We start from the raw sequence: 20,618 nt of genomic DNA on the forward strand, positions 1-20,618 counted from the left end.
TAAAGAGAATTAAATAGTCCCTGATTACAAGGAACTGGCATGATATTGGAAGAGACAACCCATTAATGACTAAGTATATGGTGTATATGCATTTACGTGTGTGTACATATCTGTGTTTCTATATATGTATATTGTATTTATATAGAGAGTGATAGACAGACAAAGAGAATGGAAAGCAACCTAAGAAGGACTAGAGTAACCCAGTATTTGATAAACCCAATTATCCAAGCTATTTAGGAAGAAACTCACTATTTGGCAAAAAGTCCTGGGAAAATTGGAAAACAATATGGCAGAGACTATGTGTAGAACAATATCTCAAGTCATACACAAAGTTAGTGTAAAAATGGATACTTGATCTAGAATTAAAGTATGATACAAAAACATTAGGGGAACTTGGAACAGTTTATCTGTCAGATTTATGGATAGGGGAGGAATTTATGACCAAATAAGATATAGAGAACATAATGAATGATGAAATAGATAATCTTAATTACATTAAGACAAAAAGTTTCTGTTCAAAGAAAACCAATGCAATCAAAATTAGAGGGGAAATAAAAAATGGGGGGAAATTTTTATTGTAAGTGTCCCTGACAAAAACGTCATTTATCAGATATGAAGAGACCTGAGTCAAATTTGTAACAATGCAAAGCATCCTCCAATTGGTAAATGGTCAAAGGACACTAAAAGGCAGTTCTCAGAGGAAGAAATTAGAACTATCTGAAGTTATATTATATACAAAATTATCCAAATCACTACTGATTAGAAAAAATGAAAATGAAAACAACTATGAGATACCAACTCACATGTATTAGCTTGGCTAACGTGAGCAAAAAGTAAAATGATAAATGTTGGGGAGGGGCATGAGAAAACTGGGATAATACACTGTTGATGGAACTGTGTGAACTGATGGGACCTTTCTGGAAAACAATATAGAATCATGCCTGAACAACCATAAAACTATACATACCTTTTGATCCAGTAACACCACTGCTAGAGGTTGTCTCCCAAGAAATCAGAAATAGGGGGAAATTAGATCTAGGACCTACTTGTTAAAAATGGCTTAGTGTCTCTATTATGGCTAAGACCTGAAAACTAATGGAGTGGTCATCAATTGATGAGCAAGGTGTGATAGTTTTAACTGAATATTATTCTGCCATAAGAAATGATGAACAGACACTGTGGTACAATCGAATGTAATGTAACATTAGTGTCAATACAACGTCCCTGAACATTCTTCAGGGTCCTAGAAGAAAAAACACTATCCACAAGCAGAGGACAAATTGAGGGAGTAAAAACACCGAAGAAAAGCAACTGCTTGACTATAGGGGTTGAGGGGATATGACTGAGGAGAGACTCTAAATGAACATCCTAATGCAAATACCAACAACATGAAATTGGGTTCGAACCAAGGACACATGTGATACCCAGTGGAATTGTGCATCAGCTATGGAAGGGGTGGTGGGAGGGGGGAGGAAAAGAAAATTATCTTTGTTTCCAATGAATAATGTATGAAAATGACCAAATAAAATAATGTTTAAAAAAGAAAGAAAAGAAATGATGAACAGGATGAGTTAAGAAAAATCTGGGAAGACATATAAACTGATGCAATGTGAAGTGAGCAGAATCAGGAGAAAGGTATACACAGTAACAGAAATATTATATGATGATCAATGTGTGAAGAACTAGAGATCAGCCAAACAAAGCTCCCTAAATTCATCCAAGGGAATCAGGGAACAAATCTTTTCCACATCTAAAGAATGAACTGTTGGAATTTGATTGCAGCTCAAAGCATGTCATCTTTCACTTTATTTCCTTTGTGAGGTTTTGTTTTTTGCATTTGTGATATGTGTCTTCTGTCATGCAATGAGGAACATGGAAATATGTATTTCATGAAAGTACAGGTATAACTTATAACAAACAATTTCCTGCCTCAAGGAAGGGGAAGAGGGAAGCAGGAGAGAATCTGAATTATAAAATATCAGAAAAATTGTAAAAAATCATTTCCACATGTAATTGAAAAGAAATTTAAGTGTAAAAAATTAAGATAGAACTGGTTGATTCACTTTTATGTCAAGTTACTGAAAGGAAGAATGGGATGTGAGAAATGGAGTCAGGACTATATGTTGGGAATTAATTGGGACTCCAAAAGGTAAAGGCTTCTGGAAAATCCTCAGCCACATTCTCCTTTCCTATCTTGGTTATGTTTGTATTCCATATCCCTGGATACCCCCAAAGGCAACTTTATTCCCAACAGAACTCCTGTGTATGTTTCCTGTTACCTATGGACACCCAATCCTCATTCAAGATGGGAGGTTCTCTGTTAACTATTACCTGTTGCTATGCTAACATTGTTGGCTACCATGACTATGGAACTGTTTGGCTATAAAAATCCTCACTCCCCTCAATAAAGTTCCATTGATTACCATCAGCCCTCCTGAGTCCATCTCCATTCTTACCCCTTGAGAAGCCCAAACACGTGGTCCCTGGTGGTCCCTGACAACTCTGAACATTGATGAGAGGATTGACTATATCGACATATCAAAGATGGAGAGTCAGTGTGGAATTCTGAAATCATGTAGTCCAACCTTTTCCTTTTAGAGATGATGAATCTGATGTGAGAATAAATGGTAAAGTGACTTGCCCAATTTCATGCAAGTTGTCAGCATTAAAGGCAATTCTTAATCCTAGCTCCTATGATTTAGTCAGGGATCCTTCCATATTATCATACTTTCTTTGAAGTCACCAATATTTAATGTGTGAAAGTGCAGGAACTTACTAGCAATACAATCATGTTTATTGTATTCCAAATTTACAAACAAGATTGACACAATACAAAATAAGATCTTCCTTGAGGATATTTGAAAATAAAACTATAAACTACTACAGATTTAGGGTTGTAGGAGTATTTACAGTCTTCCTCTGCACCCTAAAACTGGAATTGGTCATGTGAATTAGAGCATGGCTGCAGATATAGGTTTGGGGCAATGGTTGCATATGCATTTCTACAATGCTGCATCTATTGAATGGCACATTAGGTACTCTGCTAGAATGAATGGTCTCTGGAAATTGACTCAATTTAATCCATGAATGGGAATTTTTCTTTCCCTCAAGCTAACAGAAGAAATCAGGTGTCTAATTTGCCAAGTTAAATTTCTCTTAGGTCTTGTGGGGAAGAAAGCGTAGTTGGTAATGTGGTGGAACACTGGTGAAACCAACACGATTGGTTTTAATGCTAATTTCATTTGGATCTCCAGCTAGTTTGAGGGTAAAGTTCTGTAGAATAGTGGTCAAGAACAAAAACAACTCCATCCTTGCCAGGCCTTCTCCAAGACAAGCCCGTTTTCCTGGAAAGAAACACAATATGCTTAGAAATCTTCATGAAATATTACAGTATCAGTCAAGGAAAAACAGTTACTGACCCTGAACACAGGTTGGGAAAGGAATAAAAAAGAAGGATATAGATGGGCATAAAGGATGAGAAGTATTGGGAGTTATATTTCAGTCATTAATGGCCAAGAAAGACAGGAAGGAATCCCTTCTTTATACCATTCTTCCTGTAGTGAGCCCTTGTGCAACAGATCTTGCAGCCGAATCACAGGTTCACTAACATAGAAAGGCAGTTGATCCAGGCAGGAGGCTCAGGTTTGTTTTGTCCTTTAAGAAGAAGTCAGCAACTGCTTGATCACATGTGTCAATGGGGATATGAGTGGGGTTATAAACCCTAAATGATCACCCTAGTGCAAATATCAATAATATGGAAATAGGTCTTGACCAAATACACATGAAAAACCCAGTGGAATTGTGTGTCAGATATGGGAGGGGGTTGGGAAGAGGGGAGGGAAAGAACATGATTTTTGTAATCCTGGAAAAATGCTCTAAATTAATCAATTAAAAAAAAAGACAGGGCATAGGAATACTAGAAAAGAATGTGTAATGTGCTGCACTTTGATGGTATGTCCTTAGAAGAACTAGCTGGGTGGGAAGAGGGAAAGAATTCTCTAGAGGCAGAGGTAGAGGTAGAGGTAGAGATGGGGAGGTTTCCTTTTTACCAGCAGAAAAAGGCATGAAGTAGTCACTTTTCTTAAATCTTCCATTCTTATCCAAGAAATGCTGGGGGTCAAATTTGTCAGGGTTGGAGAACTCTTGGCTGTCATGCAAGACTGGTGACAGCAATGGGAAGATGTTTGTGCCCTAGAGGGAAGAAATTCCAGTGGAGAGTCAGTTAACAACATTACACCAATCCCAAGAATTGTCAGTGGCTTTGTATGGTCTGTAGTACAAAATACATACTCCCTTGTGTGTAATATAGATTGATATGTCTAGCCCTTAAGAGTATGGGTAGATTCTACTCTACCTTGCCAAGTTGATATCTTCATTATTGTATCTATCATGATATCCTTAGGGTTCTAGATAAACTGGTCCAAGTGCTATCCCCATCTATGATGTTCCCTCATGGTCTCCATACCTAAAAAGAACTCCTTACTTACATTAGTTTCTTAGAATCTCTAGCTTCCTTCAAGGATAGGTTTAGGTACCTTGTTCTGTTATAGGAAGCCTTGGTTAAGGTCTCAAGCTCTCTGTGCTCTCTCTCTTCAGTTCCTTGGTCTATACTTCATATTCATGCCTGCTGCCTGCGTGACTCTGGACAGAACATATGACCTGTTAATTTTCCAGGCAATGCTTACAACCACCAAGTACAGAACATTCTATTGAAAGGGTATCCTCAGGAGAAAGCCACACTACTAACCAAATCATAGCTTGAGTCTGAAAGAGAAAAACAATCATTTGGGTAGACTTTTCTGCATGTAAGTTGTTCTTCCCCCAGGAGAATCCAAAGTCCTTAGGGTCAAGCATCCTTCTATTCTTGCCTCATGTGCAAAGTATTTCACCCAGGAATTTTTACCTAGGAAGTTCTTGAGGATTTGAACGGAACAATACACCAAATGAGGTATGCACAACATGAAGCATTAGGTTGGATGCTCCCTTCTCATTTCTTTGGGAAGAGTAACTCTGCTCAGTCAGCATTAGGTGACTTCAATTCAATTCAAAGGAATTCAATCAGTGTTTTTTAAGTACTCCAGGAAAGTGGTATTTCAGAATTTAAGCCCTCAGGTTCTAGTCCCAGCTCCTACATTTTTACTTAAATGACCTTGGGTGAGTCATTTGACCTGAAATTCAGTGTCTCCATCTGCACAGTGGGATAGTATTTAGGGAATCTAATCCAGGAAAAGGAAATTATATAAACAAAAATTTTTGCTTCTGTAATCTCACTCTTTTCTTTCCAAATGTTAATGTGATGAATGAGCAGGGGAAACAAAATAAGTATACACTTTCCTCTCATTCTTTATTTGTAGCTCTCAGTGGTGAGAGTAGTAAAATCACAACCATAGGTTAGAAGTAGTCAGACTTGTAGCTTTCCCCCTTAGCATGAGAACTTAATCCAATTCCTCCCCAAATACTAAGTGCCCTGCTAAGAAATTACTGATGCAGGATTTCTATGAGAAATTCTGTTAGATGGTTACACACTGACATATTGAATTATTATCCTATAGAAAACTCTGTTTAAAGCCATGGAGGTAATCTACACCCTTTATCTCTATCTTGTAAATCATTACTAACCATTGCCCTGCAAAAGATTTACCTAATCCCTTAGGCTATGTCATTTTCCCTATAAAGTATGTACATCAAATCATTAAACTTTGTCCCTGATCAGCAAGAGAATTCTGTGTGTCTGTCTGTTAGTTTGACCCTCCTGTAATCCCAGAATGATTTATCTCATCCCACTTTGTCGACGCATGAGTAATTTGTAGAGTCCGTCTCTACATTTATTCATTCATCACATTCAAGTTAACTGTATGTAACAAAAGACTGCTTTAAGAGAAACTCCTTGTGAGATCATGACTTTGGAATTCAATTTTCTCACATGTAAAGTGAGTTCACTGGACCAGACTAAGAATCATTCCAACACTAGAGCCCATGCTCCCATGACTGCTGACCTTGGGGATGATATACTGTTGGAATTGGACATCGTGGTTCACGACATGGGGCAGGTTGAGAGGTACGAGGTCAATGAATCTTTGCACTTCATGCATGACAGCATCCATATAGGGCATATCTTGCCTGTCCTTTATGGAAGGAATTCGGTTGTGTCCAATCACACGATTAATTTCTTCATGAATTTTTGCTGCAGGAACAAAGATGGGGATGGCCACTTAGGCTCCTCATCTCCTGGGAATACCTAACAGAATATATATGGAGTGTCTGTCTGGTGATATGATCTGGGATTCTTCTCAGATGGACTCATTTTCTTCCCTCTATTCAGTCAAGGACATAATGATGTTGGCAGAAGCAGACTTCCATGAATTAGTGAATAAGAGTCAGTAAGACCGTTGTTTACTTTCCTTTTTAATTATCTGCGTTACTTTAGATAAGTTATTGTAAACCTTAAAATTTCTTAGACTTATAAATGTTGGAAATTTTACCATTGGGAAATTTCATACTTGGAAAATTTCTTAGTGATAGTCTATTGGAATGTGAACCCCATTGGCATGGGAGATTCCTCCTCCTCCCTTCTTAAGATTACTTTAGGACAGAAACCTTTTGCTGAACAATGGAAAGGACTTCGACCTATGCTTAAGCATAGAACAGGAATTTCTTTGAGTCATGATTGATTTTAGAATTGATACAATGGAGATACTTGGAATGACAGAACCAAGTCTTGGAAATTGCAATCTCCACCCTACTCAGTCCTAACAGGATTTAGGAAGGGCTGCAGCATAGATCAAAATTTAATTATTCCAATCTCTACCCTACTCAGGGTAACAGGATTTAGGAAGGGCTGTAGCAAAAGATCAAGATTTAATTATTTGAGAATATGACCTCTAACAGACATGTGCAAAGCCACAGACCTCTGGGCGGTCCTGGGTTAAGCTAGAGCCACCATTGGCACAGGGAAAATGATGGACAGTGATTGGTAGATGTGAGGACTGAGGGGAGGGAACTTGGATGGTTTCCTTAAAGATAGAGGGGTCTGAGGACTAGAGGTGGTTGGAGAGTTTTGGCTCTGAGTGGTTGGAGAGGTTCTCTGAGAAGCTTGCTCTGAAGGAAGCTGGAGGTGGGGGCCTCTGAGACTGTTTCTCCATTTTGGTCACATGAGTAATAGGGACTGATCTCCTTTCTTTGCCCCAGCTATCTAAGGGCTTGGGCCTTTTGGCCCAGCCTAAACACAGGGGGTATTTAAGCCCTATTCCCTTCTCTCCCCTTTCTCTCTCTCTCTCTCTCCCCTTTCTCTCTCTCTCTCTCTCTCTCTCTCTCTCTCTCTCTCTCTCTCTCTCTAATTCCTTTCTTCCTCCTGTTTGTAATTAAACTCTATAAAAGGTTGACGGCTGACTTGAGTTTTCATTTAGGAATTACATAGCTGAATTCCTTGGCGACCTTAAATTAATATATATCAGTCTTTTAAAGTGATTTCCTTGTCACATTATTTAACCTGTCTCAGCTTCAGTTTCTTCATCTGAAAAATGAGGAACATTAGGCACTTGTTAAGGTCCCTTCCACTTAAAAATCTATTTTCATATGATTTGTAAAGTGGAGGTAATAACTGTACCCCTCTCACAGGACCTTAAACTAAGCAATATATGCCAAGTGATTTACTGCCCTTACATTCTTTATTTGGATGGCAACTATTATTGTCCAAGAAATAAGATGACTTCATTTGAATGTGAAAGTGCTGTTGATGCAATTATCATCATGCTTTAATGTATTAACTAGGGAGTATCTTAGTTCACCTCTTAATTCCTCAATTCTCAGAAACAAAGAATTTCAGCATTTGAAATGACACATTTTTGTTGAGGACCATCCATACTTGAAGCAGAATCGTAATGTTCTGAACAAATAATCTTCTAGCCTTTGCTTGAGAACCTCTGGTAAGGGAGATCTCAATATCTCCAGGGTACCTGAATTAGCTTTGGGACAGCTTTAATAATCAGTAAGTCATTCCTTAAGTGAAACCTTTATTGATCAATTTGCAACTTCTGTCCATCGATCTAGTTTTCTTTGTCTGTCCTGTGCTGCCTCCTGGTATCTATCAGAACCAGCCTTACCGGAGTGAGTGTTTCACTTGGATCTTTGTACTCCAGGTACATAGCTGAGGGTACATAGTAGGAGCTTTGCATGTCCATTAAACTGGATTGAATTCCACATACGAGACCTTCATATACTTGAATAACTATCAGGTCTTGCCCAAGTCTTCTATTTTCTTACATATGTGTCGATCTGACCGGCTGTTGATCTGTATGGCATTCATGTCGATCTACAAGGTAGGAATGTGGAGTCAGCTCCTGAGCAGTGTATGGGGCTGGCACAGCAAGTGTGCTCTGCAAGCATGGCGATCCTTTCACTTTACCTTGGACCTCAGGATGTTTCAGAATGAGCAGCAGACCATATCTTAGAGTGCTGCCAGTTGTCTCTGTTCCTGCAGAAAATAAGTCTGCTGCAGTGACTGCTAGATTCTCTAAGTCAAATTCAGACTGGGGATTGTCTTTCTCCTAAAGGAAGCAGAGGCATAAAATAAGTGAAATAATGAGCAATAGAAGGGACAGAATAGACAGAATAGAAAAAAGTACATCAAGTTTGCCCAAGAAGCTGTTTTCCTCCTTCATTTCCCTACCTCTAGTGACTAGAGACTTCCCAATGCACTCAAGTGTTCACTGCCCAACCATAGGTTTAGCCATCCCAGGCAGCCTTCTCTCTGTCAGGGAACATAACAATGGATACAGAACCTAACTTGGAACTAAATTTAAATATAGCCTTAGTCAAAGGTTGCTTATGTGTCCCTGGATCAGTCACTTAATCTCTCTGTTCCTCAGTTTCCTCATATGTAATGATACAATTGAAACTCTCTATTTATTTTACAATATTTTTTTAAATCTATGGTATGGAAGAGACCTAATAAAGTAATTCACATTATAACCTTAATCATCTGGTAAAATATCATGAAGTTATTCCTTATGATTCAATTTTTACCTTAAAATAGTAGAGCTTCTTAGTCAAAACAGACGCACACACACACACACACACACGCTCAAGATGGAATTTCAGGTATTCAGAATGAGGAATTAAGAGTAATATTTTGGGGCTTGAGAAACAGAATTTTAAAATTTGTAGCAAAAATTACGTTCAACCAGTCCACCTTTGATTGATCAGAAATTCCCTTTCCGAAATCTCCCATAAGAAATCATCTATCTTCAGTGTGAAGACTTCCTCAGATGGAAAACACTGCTTAATGAAGAATTTCATTCCAGTCTTGGACAGTTTTCCCTCATGTGGAATGAAATGTGTCTTTATAATTTCAAACCATTGTTATAAATTCTGTCTGCTGGCAATGGCAAAGCAAAACAATTCTAATTGTTTTGTGCAACAGCCAGCCTTTTGCTGCTGAGATACTTTTTTAACACACCAGTTCTGTGAAATAGGAAAGTGAATAGGATTTAGAACTAGGAAGAACCAGCTTTAGAAATCACTTGAGAAAATGCAGAGAAGGAAATTTACAGAAAAGGAAATTGAAGCCCAGAAAGTGATTTTTTCAGTCACACAGGAGGAAATGGAAATGGGTAGATGGTGAAATGCCCCAAATGGGAGAAGACCTGATACCATGTTACCTGCAATAGAAATGAAGCTACCCATGGTAAAAATGCAGATAGACAAAAGTTCATCTTTTACACAAACAACTGTCAATAAAATTCATAAAGAGGTAAAACAACAAATAATCAAAACTAGGATAAAATAAAATGAATATATATTCTATCATTAAGAATAGTTGTTCTTGTGTGTGTGATAAATAAGTCAACAAAGCAGTAAAAATTATTAAACTCCCAGAAATAATACAATAGAATACTTAAATAATCCCATTTCAGGAAAAGAAATTGAACAAGCCTTCAATGAACTCTCTAAGACAGAAATTCCCAGGGTCAGCTGGATTCCCCAGTGAATTCTATCAAACATTTAAAAACAATCAATCCCAATATTATATAAACTATATGGAAAATAAGTAATAGGAGACCTATTAAATCCTTTTAATGACACAAATGATGCTGGTGCCAAAGCCAAGAAGACCAAAAACAGAAATAAAATCACATTCACATTGGTGTAAAAATCTTAAATAAAATGGTAGCAAAGAGACCAAATCAATATATTCCAAGGACTATTCACTATGACCAACTGATAGTTAGACCAGGAATATAAGGCTGATTTAATGTTAGAAAAATTATCAACATAATTAGCCATATAAAAAAACCCAAACTAACAGAAATCACATGATTATCTCAATCGATGCAGAAAAAGCATTTGACAAAATACAGTACCCTTTCCTATTAAAAACACTAGAAATCATAGGAATAAAATGGTCTTTCCTTAAAATAATAAGTTGAATCTATCTAAAACAATCAGCAAGTATCATCTCTAATGGAGATAAGTTAGAAGTCTTTCTAATAAGATTAGGAGTGAAACAAGGGCATCCATTACCTTTAGCAATAAGAGATGAAAAAGAAATTGTTGGAGTTAAAGTAGGCACTGAGGAAACTAAACTATCACTGCTTGTGGATGATATAATGGTATACTTTGAGAATCCTAGAGAATCAACTAGAAATTAATTGAAGTAATTGATAACTTTAGAAAAGTTGCAGGATACAAAATGAGCCTACATAAATCATCAATGCATTTCTACATATTTCCAGCAAAGTTCAACAATGAATTAGAAAAAGAAATTCCATTTATAATGACTCTGGTCAATATGAAATACTTGAGAATGTAGTTGCCAAGACCAGCACAGGAATTATCTGAACACAGTTACAAAATACTTTTCATATAAATAAAGACATATCTAAATAACTGGAAAAATATTAATTGCTCATGAGTAGGCTAAACTAATATAATAAAAATGATAATCCTACCTCAATTAATTTACTTATTCAATGCCACACCAAGAAAACTACCAAAAAACTATTTTATTGAACTAGAAAATATAAAAAACTCATATGGAAGAAAAAAAGATCAAGAATATCAAGGGAAATAATGGGAAAAAATGTGAAGGATGGTGATCTAGCAGTACCAGATCTTAAACTGTACTATCAATCAATAATCATCAAAACAATCTGGTAGTGGCTAAGAATAGAATCTGTGGATCAATGGAATATATTAGAGGTTAAATTATCTTAGTAATCTAGAGTTTGATAAAACCTAAGATCACAGCTTTTGGGATAAGAACTCACTATTTGCTAAAAACTACTAGGAAAATTGAAAAACAGTATGGAAAAAAATGGGTGTAGATAAATATCTCTGACTCTATACCAAGAAAATGTCAATAATAGCTATATGATTTTTTAGACAGAAAGAGTGATGTTATAAGTAAATTATGGGAATATAGGATAGTTTACCTGTCAGATCTATGGAGAGGGGAGGAATTTATGAACAAAAAATAGATAGCATTACAAGATGTAGAATAAATATTTGATTATATTAAATTAAGTTTTTGTATGAACAAAACCAATGCAACCAAGTTTAGAAGGGAAATGTCAAACTAGGAAAAATGTTTATAACAAATTTCTTTGATAAAGGTCTCATCTCTCAAATAATAAAGAATTAAATCAAATATATAAGATTACAAGTCAATCACTAATTGGCAAATGGTCAAAGTGTATGAATAAAGAGTTTTCAGATGAAGAAAGGAAAGCTACCAATAATCACATGAAAAAATGTTCTAAATCCCTCATGATTAGAGAAATGTAAATGCAAATTACTCTTGAGGTACCACTGAACATCTTTCATATTGGCCAGGATGACAGTAAAGGAAAATGATAGAGGAATTTTACCACAAACTGTAGACCACAATATTGGAAGATCACATGGGTTCTCTACAAGCCAAAATTATCTTGAAGACAGGACATGAACAATTAATTTAAGAACCTTGTAGATCTTGGAAATATAGAATTAATTCTTAAAATATGCATGCAATACCTTAATAAATAAAGGAAAAATGTGTTTTAAAAACCACAAACTATATATTGATAAAATCCAGAGGCCATCAAATAGAAAGAAACATCAAGTTTAACACATCATGAACTGTACTGGTCAAACGTTAGACTTTTAACACTAAACAAATATTTTGGACACTGAAAAAAAAGCCCCTGTCCTAACAAGCACAAAAAAAAATTGATTGGATCAGAAATACCCTATGAAAAATCAAAGAAGTGGTTGGAAAACATATCAAAATAAATTTTGATTTATAGTCCAAAATGAGAAATCCTGCAAATATGTGTTAATGCATGACAAGCTTTACTTACAAACATCAACAGTGTAAAACTGAATGATTTTTAAAAAATTATAAATCATAAATGCAGAAGACCAATGATGAAGATTGTTAGCTGTCTTCTGAGAGCTGATTATGTATGCAAAATTAGACACATCATTTTGGACATGACTAATATGAAAATTAATTTTTCTTGATAATATCTATTTGTTACAATGTTTTATTTATCTTTTTCTTTTATTTATTGGATAGAAGGAAATAAATACTTGACAAAAATGGTCAATTTATACAAAATGGATGGAAATCAGATTTTTCCTAAAATTAAACTCAAATTGAATCAGGTACTTGACCTAGAATACTTCAAATCAGAAAAGATAGCAGAAATAAGTAAACGTAATAAGAAGAGATTAAGAAATGGAATCAATACTTTCATGCTTTTATGTCCATTCAACAGTAATTTTATTTAAACCTCCCATTGGTTCAGGTTTACTACAAAAAAAACAAAAGTAAAAATTTTAGAAGTAAGAGGGAAAAATTGGCAAAATATGGAGGGAGAGGGTTAAAAGAGAATGCAGGGATAGTTAATATCAACTTGATTAAAGTGTCTATGGAACATTCAGTGATCTATGCTTTTTAACATTTATATCAGTACATTAAATCAATCGAGCAACAAAAATGTATGATGTAACTATTTTATGCCAACAGAATGCTGGAAAGGGGGCATATAAAGCCATTAAGTAAAATGAAGACCACCCCTACCTCTAGGAGCTTACTTTCTATTGAAAGAATACAACATATTTAAAGATAATGGGATAAATACCCAATGGGATACCTACCATCCCAATGGGATATCTACCCCTGATGGGATAGATACCAAATGTCTAGACAGAGATTTGGGAGATGGTACAATAAGAACAGGAGGAATGTGGGGAGTCTAGATAGAAGCTAAGTGTGAAAGGATATTAGGACTGCTAAGAGGATGTAATTGAGGAAAGAAAGCAATTGAGATCAATTGGTTAAACTTAATAAAGGCAAAGAGGCAAAAGATGGAATATTGCATACAGGGAACAAGTAGGATAGTTTGGTCAGAGCACAGAGGGTGGGAGGAATGTGTAACCCAATCCAGAAAGAAAGGCTGAAGCCAGATTGTCTGTTTGTCTTAGAAGTAGTGTGTGTGGAGCCCTCAAGTTTCATGATCATGAGAGCCTTCAAGTTTCATGATCATGAGAGCAAGAGCGATCTTGCACTCTAGGCATGTTCATTTTGCAAATTTCTTCAGAATGGATTGAGTCGTGATGCTTGGAGAGCTGTTAGGAGAGAACTGCCAATGTTCAACAGAGAGATTATGATGACCAGAGCTAGCATGGTTGTGGTGTGAAAAGAGAGGAGTTAAGAATGTCATCTATGATGGGATTAGGAAGAGAAAATATTTACTCTCTTCTCACCTAGCCCCATTACCATGAGTTATTTGCATGGTTGAGATCCAATGGGAAAGATTGCCTGTTCAGTAGTTCCAAAATGATTTTTACTTCTAGGAAAAGTTTAATCCAATGGGTTAGACTTTAAAGGAAGGAAGGAAGGAAAAAAGGAAGGAGGGAAGGAAGAAAGGAAGAAAGGAAGGAAAAAAGAAGGAAGGAAGGAAACATTTATCAAGAATTTACAATATGCTAGGCCCTGTCCTAAACTCCTTACAAATCTTAATTCAGTTGATCTTTACAATGACCCTAGGAGAGAGATGTTATTATTATCTCTATTTTACTATTGATGAAATGGAGGCAGATAGTGACTTGCATAGGGTAGTTCTTCTATAAAATATCTGATTCTATATTTGAACACAAGACTTTTTGAGTTTAATCTCAGCACTCTATCCATACCACCACCTAGCAGCCTCTATTGGTTGGAGTAGAACTATATAGGAATGGAAGACAGATTAACATAAGTATTAGACATGTCCTATTGGAAAATCTGTTCATTTTAATTATCCAGGGAATATATGTGGTATTAGAAGGGATTTATTTGTTTTCCAAATTGGCTTATGGATTATGAGAAGTCATTTGTATCTTTTATTTTTCAATGGGACAAAGGAAAGGTGCTTTATTTATGTAACTCATTTATTTGTAGTGCTTTTACGGGAAGTGGCTATAGCTAAGATTTACAAAAATATTTATCATTCATATTTATATTCAAGGTTAGCCTTGAGCTTCACACATTTATCATTGTCTTCTTACAACAATTCTGGGAAATAAATGTCATTATTTACACTTTGCATACGAGCAAATTGATGCTGACTGCGGTGATATGACTTTCCCAGAATTATAGAGCTGGGAGTTTCTGAAGCTGGCTTTAAACTCACGTCTTCCTGACTCCATGTTCTGCTCTGCATCTTATTTGTCCTGTTTGTAGCTTATCTAGTATATATTGATTTGTATATTGTTGCCTCCATTAGACTGTCAGCCTCTGAGTGGCAGGGATTGTCTTGTACCTCTTTGTGTATTTCTAGCACTGGGACATGGTAGGTATTTAGTAAATTTTGACGAACTTATTTCTAGGATCGTCCTCAAATACCCCATTCTCCTCCAAACAAGGAAGCCTAGATCGCCACCTGATCACCCACACCACAGGATGCTTCCAGTCTCAATACAGGGTTCAGATGAGGGGCTGGGGGTGAGTAAAAATAGCTCAGATATGAGAGCGCCATTGGCATCCTTGATGAACATGGATACTTTGAGATTCTCTCAGATATTCCTTCTTGTGGTCTAAAGAGTGTGGATTGAAGAACCTTTTGAATGTTCAACAGACTTCCCCCATGTGTCTTACCTGCTGCACTTTGGAGAGGTAGCAGTCAATGTAGTCTTGAGGGCTGTTAGGATCCAGTGTCTCCTGATGCTCCTTCACTCTTTCCAAAATGAAGTGTTTTAGTTCCTTCATATTTTTTTTCATTTTTTAAAATGTATTCCAGGAAGATACACTCTGAATGCTGGTAAAAAGTTGTAGAACTAACAGACAGACAGACACACAAACAATACAAAGAAATGTGAATTTATTGTCATGAAAAGAAAAATTTAAATTTCCACTTATAAACTATCCTTTTCTATTCAAAGGAATTGCATTTCCTTTTATAGTTAATTAAAAATTTCACTAACAAAAGTATTTTCCTCTCATTTTCACTCCATTCTGGGGAAAAAGAAAAACAAAAGCATGAAACAAATCTGCATAGTGAAGCAAAACAAGTGTCCACCTTGGCCATTGCTAGAAATGTATGTGCCATCTCTAACATGAATCCATCCTTTCTCTCTCAGCGGTTATATTTCCTCTGGAATTTTGGTTGGTCCTTTCATTTAGCAGAGTTCTTTTACTCTACATAGTATTTGTACTTCCAGTGCTTTTATTATGAAATCATTTCTGCTCATTGTACTTTGCACTTGTTCATAAAGTCTTCTAGGTCTGAAAGTGTCCTTTTCAACATTTCTCACAACATAGTAGAAATTCCATAAACTTCAATACCACTTTTTGTTTTTCTATGCCCCAGCTCCTTAATTCCTAGTACTTGAAGCCAACCAAAAGCTGCTTTCAGTTTTCCAGGCGTGACGTTCAATTTCTTCTTTTTATAAAAATTATTTTGGTGTACAAACCAAGTTGTGGCATTGCTGGTTGTGGGGGGGTGGGGAAAGGAGTTAATTTTTAAAGGTTTGGACTTGATTATTTAAGAGTGTGGTCACTAGGAATTTAATTAATTCCAAAGAGATTTTATTTACAATTTATTTACAAAATGTAGGAAGAGTGAAGCAAGAAATCAGAGAGAGGATAAGGTAAGATATCCAGCCTGGCACTAAGTAATTTACTCTTGGCCCCTCCACGCAGGAAGAATTAATTTCCACCAGCCTTGGCAAAGGGAAGAACCTGAGAAGTGTTTCTAAAAAGTAGGTCTCTCCAGAGGATAGTTTTTCAGGAAAATCCAGCAGTTAAGAGTCAGCTTTTCACTCACCACATGTCAGTCTAACAGCAGATCAAAGAATGAAGAATTCCTCCAGTCTCCACTTCCAAAAAAAAATGAAGAACTGAATCTCACAGGAAGTAACAGCTCTTTTTCAAAATGCTTCTTTTTCATCACTTCCTGTGTCTTCCCCTAATTTTACGTCTACCAATAACAGCTGATGCCTTGTTTTGGGACTGCCCAGAAGGCAGTCAGCTGATTCTGATTCATCACCCACTCTCACATACATGGGTGGGAAATGGGGTGTTTGCACCTTTGGTGATTATGTCTAAAAATGGGTAGGTCTTCATACTTAACTTGTAAGTAGCACGTTCTAAAAATAGATGGGGGTTGCCATTTAAACTTCACAATCAGGGGAGAGTCAAATTTAATCTTCACATGGTTCTACGTATATACATAATTTACTCTATCGGGAGATGTAGTCCCAAATTGCTTTCTAGAAGGCCTGGACCAATTCACACCTACACAAACAGTATCTCAATGTGTGAGTTTTCCCACAGTTCCTCCAACATGTGATATTTTGAAACAATTAGAAGGAAAAAAGCAGAACTTGCTGACATTTTAAAGCAAGTCATTGGGGCCAACTTTTATGACAATCTCTACAATGCCATAAACTTGCAGAATATTTTTTAAGGCATCCATTCAGGAAAAACTTGATGTTGGTTATGAAAGATTGGTAGTTTCCAACAGTCATCAGTAGACGAAGCATCTTTTACCATTTAGACAGAAGACGCTTATAGCAATTAGACAGATTAAGGGAATTCAGAAGCCACTGGCTTCATTGAAGTTGAAGACGTAACAATCTCATTTCTCTGAACACAATGAGCTTGGAGCAGAGAGAGATCTGGATAGAAGACAATGCTGCTTTCTGCTCCAGAGATGGCACCATAGTTGAGTAGAGTGTTGACAAGTTTGAGAGAAGTAGTAATTAAGTTAAAATCCCTGACAATCAGGGAAGGTCAGCACTTGAAGTGGGAGGCAGAGAAAGTCTCTTTAGAGACCTAAGTTTAAAACTAACCTGTTTACATTTTCTTTTCTTTTTCAATTAATGAATATTGTCTCATTTTAAAAACCCTTGTAACAAAATTGAATGGTCCAGAAAAAAAATCCCATGTTGTTTATGTACACAAATACATCTCATCCTTCATAATCCATCATCTCTTTATCAGGAGGAGGGTAGTATATTTCATTATGTGTGCTCTGGAACCAGTGTTGGTCACTGAATTTATCAGTATAATTAAGACATTCAAAGATTTTTCTTGTAATTGTGTAAAATTATCTCCTTGTCCTGTTTGTTTCATTCTTCATCAGTTTACACAATTCCTCCTAGATTTCTTTAAAATCATTCCTTTCATTATTTCTTTCAGCAAAATAGTATTTCATTAAATTAATGTGCCATCATTTCTCAATCTTTCCCAAAATGATCAGTACTTTCTGCAGTTTCCAGTTCTCTATCATGACAAGAAGCTATTATTATAAATATTTTTGTAATTAGAGAGACTTTTTAATTTTCTCTGATGTCTCTGGAACTCAAAACTAAAAAGACATTGCTGGTTGAAAGAGTGTGCACGTTGTTGACTTTTGAGGCACAGTTCCTAATACCTTTCAAGAAGGTCTCCACCAATGTCATATTAATATGACAATTTTCTGCTCTTCCACCAAAATTTAGAACTTTATTCTTTTATCATCTTTGACAAATTAGAGTGCGATTGGCTTTAATTGTCATTTTCTCTAATTATTAGTGATTGGCAAGACTTTTTCATATTGTTCTTTGCAATCTGGAAATCTTCCTTTGAGAAATCCTTCCTTATATTTGCTGTTTATTTTTCCATTGGTAAATAGTTCTAATACATTTGAATCAAATCTTTACAGATCTTGTCAATAATATCCTTATCAGTGATAATTTTTTTTTACTAAAATAATTCCTTGTTCTCCAGTAATTTTTTTGATCAAGTACTGAGTTTCTAACTCAGTGGCTGATGTATTTTGGTTTGCCAAGAATTAGGTTCCCACGTTAACTTGTATCTAATTGTAGTATTCCTAATTTGATCTACTTCTGATTTACACTGCCCTTCTCCTGATTTACATTGATCTACTTTTCTTTGTTTGAATTAGTAACTAGAGAGTTTGAGATCACTTCTCCCATTTTTTCTCACGATTTCCTTTAAGGTTCTTCACTTTTCTTCTCCAGATGAATTTCCATGTCATATTTTTTCAAACACTATCAAGTAATCCTTTGATTTTTGTGTCACTAAATAAGTAAATGAACTGAGATAATATTATGTTTTTTAAAATAGTTTAGCTTACCTATAAGCAATGAAAATGTCTTTAATTATATAAGTCAACCTTAATTTCCATAAAGAGAACTTTGTTGTTGCCATTTTCAAACCATTCCATTGAGTGACAGATTAAACCCAAGGTTTTGTTATTTGGTATTTTTAATGGAATTTCTCTTTCTGTCTGTTTTTATTCACTTTTGTTGGGCATATGTGAGAAATATTTAACAATTATGTGTATTTATATTACATCTAGTGACTATGCTTAAATTACTAACTGAAACACCAGTTTTGGGTTAAATGGTAATTGATAAGTTTTCTCCAATGAAAGCCTCCTATTGTGCCTTGTTCTAGCATTGAAATAATCCTGCATTGTCAAAGGATGTGGAAATTCTTACCAATATGGAAAGGCTTCTAGGAGAGGCTAGGGTTTACCCTTGGTATTTTGTATGCATTTAAGGGGAGAATATTTTGAGGGCATAATGAATAATGAGCCTTCTTAGCATGTTTAATTACATGGGTTTGTGTTAATTACAAATCAATTTAGGTCAATTCAATTAATACTAATTAAGTGCCTAAGCAATATGGAACAGAATATTAGATATTCAAAGAGATATGAAATTTCTAAAAGATGTAATTCCTGTCCACATGTAATTCATACTCTTTTTTTTTTAAATTTTAAACATTATTTTATTTGGTCATTTCCAAACATTATTCACTGGAAACAAAGATCATTTTATTTTCCTCCCCTCCCCCCTTCCTCTACCTTTCCCTCTTCCATAGCCGACACACAATTCCACTGGTTATCACATGTGTTCTTGACTCGAACCCATTTCCCTGTTGTTGGTATTTGCATTAGAGTGTTCATTTAGAGTCTCTCCTCAGTCATATCCCCTCAACCCCTGTAGTCAAGCAGTTGCTTTTCATCGGTGTTTTAACTCCCACAGTTTGTCCTTTGCTTGTGGATAGTATTTTTTAGATCCCTGCAGATTGTTCAGGGACATTGCATTGCCACTAATGGAGAAGTCCATCACCTTCGATTGACCACAGTGTATCAGTCTCTGTGTACAATGTTTTCCTGGTTTTGCTCCTTTTGCTCTACATCACTTCCTGGAGGTTGTTCCAGTCTCCATGGAATCCCTCCACTTTATTATTCCTTTTAGCACAATAGTATTCCATCACCAACATATACCACAATTTGTTCAGCCATTCCCCAATTGACGGGCATCCCCTCGTTTTCCAATTTTTGGCCACCACAAAGAGTGCAGCTATGAATATTCTTGTACAAGTCTTTTTCCTTATTATCTCTTTGGGGTACAAACCCAGCAGTGCTATGGCTGTATCAAAGGGCAGACCGTCTTTTATCGCCCTTTGGGCATAGTTCAAAATCACCCACGAGAATGGTTGGATCAATTCACAACTCCACCAGCAATGAATTAGTGTCCCTACTTTGCCACATCCCCTCCAGCATTCATTACTTTCCATAGCTGTTATGTTAGCCAATCTGCTAGGTGTGAGGTGATACCTCAGAGTTGTTTTGATTTGCATCTCTCTGATTATAAGGGATGTAGAGCACTTTTTCATGTACCTATTAATAGTTTTGATTTCTTTGGCTGAGAAATGCCTGTTCATGTCCCTTGCCCATTTATCAATTGGAGAATGGCTTGATTTTTTGTACAATTGATTTAGCTGTTTGTAAATTTGAGTAATTAAACCTTTGTCAGAGGTTTTTATGAAGATTGTTTCCCAATTTGTTGCTACTCTTCTGATTTTGGTTACATTGGTTTTGTTTGTACAAAACCTTTTTAATTTGATGGATTCCAGATGATTTATTTTGCATTTTGTAACTCTTTCTAATTCTTGCTTGGTTTTGAAGTCTTTCCCATCCCAAAGGTCTGACATGTATGCTATTCTGTGTTCACCTAATTTTCTTATAGTTTCCTTCTTTATGTACAAGTCATTCATCCATTTTGAATTTATCTTGGTGTAGGGTGTGAGGTGTTGATCTAAACCTAATCTTTCCCACACTGTCCTCCAATTTTCC

The 20,618-nt window shown here is 36.0% G+C and overlaps 1 protein-coding gene across 1 annotated transcript; it reads right to left on the bottom strand.

Annotated features, from left to right (window-relative positions):
• Window positions 1–5,921: 5,921 nt before the first annotated feature.
• On the bottom strand, window positions 5,922–15,296 carry LOC100026557 (cytochrome P450 2C31-like). Its single transcript, XM_016428755.2, has 3 exons — window positions 15,122–15,296; window positions 8,405–8,546; window positions 5,922–6,184 (listed from the first exon to the last, which is right to left on the bottom strand). The coding sequence occupies exons 1-3, from the start codon at window positions 15,242–15,244 to the stop codon at window positions 5,937–5,939; spliced, it is 513 nt and encodes a 170-aa protein (XP_016284241.1). The 5' UTR covers window positions 15,245–15,296; the 3' UTR covers window positions 5,922–5,936.
• Between the last annotated feature and the right edge of the window lie 5,322 nt (window positions 15,297–20,618).

This window comes from Monodelphis domestica, chromosome 1 (genome assembly GCF_027887165.1).
Source record: "Monodelphis domestica isolate mMonDom1 chromosome 1, mMonDom1.pri, whole genome shotgun sequence".
NCBI classification, from domain to species: domain Eukaryota; kingdom Metazoa; phylum Chordata; class Mammalia; order Didelphimorphia; family Didelphidae; genus Monodelphis; species Monodelphis domestica.

Bases quoted from the DNA above. Each gene is read 5' to 3' on its own strand.
- LOC100026557 (XM_016428755.2), bottom strand. From the start codon at position 15,244: ATGAAAAAAAATATGAAGGAACTAAAACACTTCATTTTGGAAAGAGTG. The intron at 8,547-15,121 runs GTAAGACACATG...TGCTTCCTTTAG, and splicing joins ACCTCTCCAAAGTGCAGCAG to GAGAAAGACAATCCCCAGTC. The intron at 6,185-8,404 runs GTAAAGTGAAAG...TTGTTCCTGCAG, and splicing joins GAAACATCCTGAGGTCCAAG to CAAAAATTCATGAAGAAATT.